Genomic DNA, 6,574 nt, shown 5'->3' with positions numbered 1-6,574 from the left:
GAAGAGAAGACTCCCTGGAAAAGACCCTGATGTTGGGAAAGATGGAGGGCACAAGGAGAAGGGGACGACAGAGAATGAGATGGTTGGATGGTGTTCTTGAAGCTACCAGCATGAGTTTGACCAAGCTGCGGGAGGCAGTGGAAGACAGGAGTGCCTGGCGTGCTCTGGTCCATGGGGTCACGAAGAGTCGGACACGACTAAACGACTAAACAACAACAACAAATGACATGAGAAAACTTGGGGGGGAAACCATAATATGGACAAAATTTAAGAAAACGAAATTAAGTACTGCGCTAGATGATTGACTGGGACGCAGGTGGCGCTGTGGGTTAAACCACAGAGCCTAGGACTTGCCGATGAGAAGGTCGGTGGTTCGAATCCCCGCAACGGGGTGAGCTCCCGTTGCTTGGTCTCAGCTCCTGCCAACCTAGCAGTTTGAAAGCACGTCAAAGTATAAGTAGATAAATAGGTACCACTCTGGCAGGAAGGTAAACGGCATTTCCATGCACTGCCCTGGTTTGCCAGAAGCGGCTTAATCATGCTGGCCACATGACCCGGAAGCTCTACGCCGGCTCCTTTGGCCAATAAAGCGAGATGAGCGCCACAACCCGAGTTGGCCACGACTGGACCTAACAGTCAGAGGTCCCTTTACCTTTACTTTAGATGATTGACTAAGTGGTAGATGCATGATGGAGTGATGGGAAATTGTTAGAAATTCAAGAAGAATGTATTGTGATGGGATGTAACATATATTACTATTTTCTTTTTTCCCTTCTGGATTACTTTTTTGTTTGTTATTTCTTTTTCATCTTAATAAAGCGTATTAAAAAAAAGAAAATTTGGGGGAAACCCCCCAGTGCAGAGTCCCTCCTGAGTGGGGAAAGCGCTCTGTGCATGGTCAGAGTCACTGTGGCTGAACAGACCCCTCCTCCAACCAAAAGGGCTTCTTCTCTCTTATGCCCCAACCTACACTAACCCCTCTCAAAATAAAATTAAATCCTCCTCACAACTTTGTACCCCTCCCCCACTTTTCCTCCGATCGATGATCTCTGCGCTCCGCTCGCCTCGCCTCCCTCCGCACTCACAACGCCGCCCATCGACCACTCGGCTGTCTCCCGCCGCGCGCCGGGACCTGCGCTCCGCCGCTCTGCGCCTGCGCACTAGGGGCCAAGATGGCGGCGCCCGGTGGGCTGCAAGAGGAGGCGCTGAAGAGGAAGGAGCGGCTGAAGGCTCTGAGGGAGAAAACCGGGGCGGCGGCGGCGGCCAGGCAGGTCGGCAGGGGGAGCGGAGCGGGGCGAGGGGTTAAGGGCGGCGGCTTCGGGTCCGAATGGGGCGGGGGGGGGGGAGCAGGGCCGAGGCCGGCTTGGCGTGGTGGGAGAGCAGGAAGGCAGCCCTGGTGGATCGGGCCCCGAAGATTCCCCTCAGCCCTGTGGATCCCGAGGAGAAGGGGGAGGGGCGAATGACCGTCCCTGCCAGGTCACTTTTTGTGTCCCCCCTTCAAATAATTTTTATTTTTTATTATTATTTTATTTTATTATTAATTTTCTACTTAATAATATATCACCACATCAGTGTTTTCCACTTTACCTCCCTGGCACTTCGGAGCCTATTGTTTTAAGCAGGGTTCCTCAAACTAGGCCCTCCAGATTTTTTTTTGGCCTACAACTCCCATGATACTTAGCTTGCAGGACCAGTGGTCAGGGATGATGGGAATTGTAGTCTCAAAACATCTGGAGGGCCGAGGTTGAGGAAGCCTGGTTTTAAGTAATAAAACTGCTCCTTTTATGGGGTACCCAAGAGAGTCCTTTTGTAGTTTTTCTCTATTGGTAGGAGAAAATAACAGAGGCCAACCAGAGAATATTGAGAAGCAAAGCAGCTAGTGAGCCTGATCTTTATTGAACTGTTGCAACAGGGTCCTCACCTTCCCCCCCCCCCAACGCAGGAGGGAGGAGAGGAACCCAGAACAAAGGTGTGCAAGCCCTTATATAGACATTTTAAATTGCCCACCGTGGAGTCCAAGACCACCCGCAGAAACATCATACATACATCACAGAAGGAGTGTAGCCCAATTCCACCCCCCAGGTACATCATACCTACATCACAGAAAAGTCGGTCTACAACAGAAATCTGAGTGGGTTGTTTTTACCCTGTCTGCCATGTTACCATTTTGTTTTAATTCCTTCCAGTAGCACCTTAGAGACTAACTAAGTTTGTTATTGTTATTCAGATACTGTCTGAAGAAGTGTGCATGCACACGAAAGCTCATACCAATAACAAACTTAGTTGGTCTCTAAGGTGCTACTGGAAGGAATTTGTTTGTTTGTTTTGACTATGGCAGACCGCTTCCTACCTTTTGCCAGGTTACCTGTTAATGGTCACTTTGACTGGATTACCTGGACAGCCTGGCCATTCTTTTGTAATGATAATACTTAATTCCTGAGCCAGGTCACAGGCTCACCCAATTCACACCTTAAATGTGCCCTTAAGGCAGGATTTGTGAGGACAGAGACAATGGGAAGGTTTCTGCATTTCCTTCAACCTTGCTGAGAAATATTTCAAGTGACTGAAAGAGTCAAAATGGTTTTAGGACTTTTCCTGTGGGTTTCAGGCATGTGGTTTTATATATTTATATATACAGATAGGTAGCCGTGTTGGTCTGCCATAGTCAAAATAAAAAAATTCCTTCCAGTAGCACCTTAAAGACCAGATATCTGAAGAAGTGTGCATGCACACGAAAGCTCATACCAAGAACTAACTTAGTTGGTCTTTAAGGTGCTACTGGAAGGAATTTTTTTATATTTATATATGTATTTGCTTGGTACATTTGTGAACATTATATGTAGCAGGAACCCCCCCACCCCAATCATTCAGTTTGTACAAACTTCACTCACACTCACACACTACATACACTACACTTCTGTTATAAATTCATAGAATTTGCATAGGATTTGCACTGTTCCACTTTTATTTTACTCCATGAAGGAAGGACTACAAAATGGGGAAGGTTTGATACAGGGCACCCATAATCCCTTCAGCATACCAGCACATCCACAGGAGCCCTGCCCAGTTGCTATGCCAACCCTGATGGTCCTAGACAGAAGACCATCAAGATCACAAAGAACTTGCATATGGGAGTGGATTCAGCACAGACTGGAACAAAGGACAATAATCAGCTCTTCCCTCTGGGGGCAGGAAACTGCAAACTCCCCTCTGTCACCTGGAAAGTACTTATGGCGCGAGGGGGAAAGGGGGAACCAACCAGGTGACAGGACACTCAGGTTACCACCACAACTCCTCCCTCAACCCCTCCTTTCTGTAATGTATGCATGATGTTTCTGGGGGTGGGCTTGATCTACAGGATGGGAATTTCAAAAGTCTTTATAAGACCTTGCACACCATTTTTTCCTGTGTCCTTCCTCTCTCCTGCAAGTGAGGGGAGCACCCTGTTGCAACAGTTCAATAAAGGCCAAGCCTACAGGCTGCTGTTTCGCTCCAAGTTATCCTATTTGGTGTCTTTGTTTTTGTCCAAGGGAGCCCTCGGATTTTTCCGTTAACAATATATATATATACATAAATCTATGGCGTAAACTTTCTTATAACACTATCAACTTCCTTCCCTCATGATTTTCTAAATTAACTTTTATATCAGTGCTTAGGGATGATGGGAGTTGTAGTCCATCAACATCTGGGGACCCAAGTTTCTCAAGTCTGCATTAGTGGAAGGATTTATGCTTGTGTAATGGCACATGGCCACTTTCCTCCCCCAGGGTGTGCCCCAGGGCCTCCCCAAATATGCTCTGAAGGAAGGGGAAACCCTCAGAACAGATTTAGGAGGTTTGTGGGGGGAAGGAAGTATGGGAAGTTCTGTTTTACATGCAGAAATCCTTGTATTAGCAGAGCAAGTGGCTAATGCTAATTTGGATACAAAGTTGCGATTCCTTTTGGAAAGCAGGTGTGTTTATTTGTAAGACACACAAAAAAATGATTGCCAAATCATACATACATAATTTTATTTGTAAGCCACCTTTCCACAGCTCATACTACGCTCAAGTCAACTTGCAACATGAAAATAAACATAACTACAATGTAACAAAAGTAGTCATTAAAAATATTCAGTTAAACTGAACAGTTTGCACAAAAATCACAACAATATCTGTAATAAAGATTAAAAAACCCCACAAACTTCAACACCCCAAGCCAAGAGTCTTTTCAGCTTAAGCTTTTGTAGCTGGATTCAGTCAGAGTCCTGCCCTTCCAGGCCAAGTGAAAAAGGCCTGCAGGACAGGAGCAGACCCTCAGGGCTCACAACCAAGATGGTTTTCCACATGATACTGAATTAAAAGGGTCCTTACTCTGATGTGTGTACATTTAAAGGGATTCCACACAAATAATGCAGCAGATTTGTGGTTTATCAGTTGCTTTACAGGGAATGACCAAAACTCACAAGTTAGAGGATTTTGACTGGTCCTGAGAGATCTGCATTGGCTCCCAGTATGTTTCCGAGCACAATTCAAAGTGTTGATGCTGACCTTTAAAGCCCTAAACAGCCTCGGTCCAGTATACCTGAAGGAGCGTCTCCTCCCCCATCGTTCTGCCCAGACACTGAGGTCCAGCTCTGAGGGCCTTCTGGTGGTTCCCTCATTGCGAGAAGTGAGGTTACAGGGAACCAGACAGAGGGCCTTCTCGGTAGTGGCACCCTCCCTGTGGAACGCCCTCCCTTCAGATGTGAAGGAAATAAGCAGCTATCTTATCTTTAAAAGACATCTGAAGGCAGCCCTGTTTAGAGATGTTTTTAATATTTAATGCTGTATTGTTTTTAACACTCAATTGGGAGCCACCCAGAGTGGCTGGGGAAACTCAGCCAGATGGGCGGGGTATAAATAATAAATTATTATTATATTATTATTAAGACTCAACCTTAAGAAGAATTTTCTGGTGGTACAAGCCATTGGGTAGTTGAATAGACTGCCTTGGAAGGTGGTGGAGTCTCTTCGTTGGAGGTTTTTAAGCAGAGATGAGATGGCAACCCAGCAAGAGAGTTGTAGTGGTAGATTTCCTGGATTGCCAAGGGTTTGGACTAGACTATTTTACCAGCATTAAGGGTCTGTGTTACTCAAACTAGAAAATTTTGTATCTTAAATTGAACGAGAATACCAAAACTCAAGCCTCAGTTACGAGATTTGGGGCACAGGAAGTGAATGGGAATACGTAGGGCAGGCACCCCCAAACTCGACCCTCCAGATGTTTTGGGACTACAATTCCCATCATCCCTGACTGCTGGTCCTGTTAGCTAGGGATGATGGGAGTTGTAGTCCCAAAACATCTGGAGGGCCGAGTTTGCGCATGCCTGACATAGGGTATGGGGGACTTCAATCTTCTGTGATCTTCAGAAATGAGCTCTCATGTGTGTGTTTTTGGGGGGGCGGTGGAGAGATTGCAGTAACTTTTGAAGGCCTAGAGGTAGGGTTTTGGAATCCAGGAGCGTGTGAGTAGCTTAAGGTGCCATGATATGAAGGATTTGAGGAGGCAGGGATTTCTGTGTGGTATCTCTTTGATGATATAGTACAGGCACGTCCAACTCCCAAGAGACTGATCTACTCCCAATACAAAAAAACTGGCAGTGATCTACCCATTTTTTTTCAGGGGGAAGCCAAAGTTATAGAGCTTTTTTTTTGGGGGGGGGAGCCAATGGATACCCCTAGTGCAGGGGGCGGGAGGAGGCATCATTGCTAGACCGCGATCGACTATGAACGGAAGGTAACCTACCAGTTGATCACGATCAACCTGTTGGACATGCCTCATATAGTATATGGTCAAGAGAAAGAGACACTGCTCTGGACCAGAAACCCTGGGTTCAAATTTCTGCTTGGTTCTGAGTGCGTTAGGCAGCCTAGAGTGTTTTTGTGTGTGCTCCGCCCCTTTCTTTTAATTTCTGGGTGATAATACTGATAAATAACTTGCAGAGTGATCGTTTATCTGCATTACTGGCACAGTGTACACATACCACTTTAAACACTTTCAAAGCACTCAATGGAAACTCCCCATTTACACGCATTCAAGGCATACGTGCATTGCCACAAACCTGGAAGTGGTACGAAAAGTGGCAAAAACAGCTCTAAAAAAGCACGAAAACAATCTTGGGAGCCCTTGCACTGACCTTTGAGGCTTGTGGAGATTTGGAGTTTGAGTGATGAGGTTTGGAGGGAGCGGTTGTGTTGTTTGCAGGCTTTTTCGATCTTGTTCCCAATACAGTATATGCAATTTCATTTAAATGCCTCAGAACATTTACCCTGCGTAAATAGGGAGTTTGTCTATAGAATAATTTGTTGTTGTTTAGTCGTGTCCAACTCTTCGTGACCCCATGGACCAGAGCACGCCATAATAATTTAGTAATATTTATTGGGGATTTTCCTTATGATGGAAGGCATAAGCATTTGGGACTTCTTTTTTTGGGGGTGGTGAATCCTGAGGAGTTATGCTTGACGATTATGAATGGTGTAGGAAGGCAAAAAGAATTTGTCTGCTATGAACCCACCAGTGAAAATGATTGGCAGTAGATTCAGTTGCTGATGAA

At 45.8% G+C, this 6,574-nt stretch overlaps 1 protein-coding gene across 1 annotated transcript in view; it reads left to right on the top strand.

The window, feature by feature from the left end:
• Positions 1 to 1,141: 1,141 nt before the first annotated feature.
• The window catches only part of CCDC12 (coiled-coil domain containing 12), a 39,594-nt gene continuing 34,161 nt past the window's right edge, over positions 1,142 to 6,574 (top strand). The window contains exon 1 of the mRNA XM_081163973.1: positions 1,142 to 1,271. Within this exon, the coding sequence (XP_081020099.1) occupies positions 1,173 to 1,271 (99 nt within the window). The 5' untranslated portion in view covers positions 1,142 to 1,172. The remainder of the gene's footprint in view (positions 1,272 to 6,574) is intronic.

The sequence above is a fragment of the Podarcis bocagei genome (assembly GCF_964188305.1).
Source record: "Podarcis bocagei genome assembly, chromosome: 12".
Taxonomy (NCBI): Eukaryota; Metazoa; Chordata; class Lepidosauria; order Squamata; family Lacertidae; genus Podarcis; species Podarcis bocagei.
The sequence above is the reverse complement of the archived record's forward strand: the minus strand, read 5'-3'. Positions and strand labels throughout refer to the sequence as shown.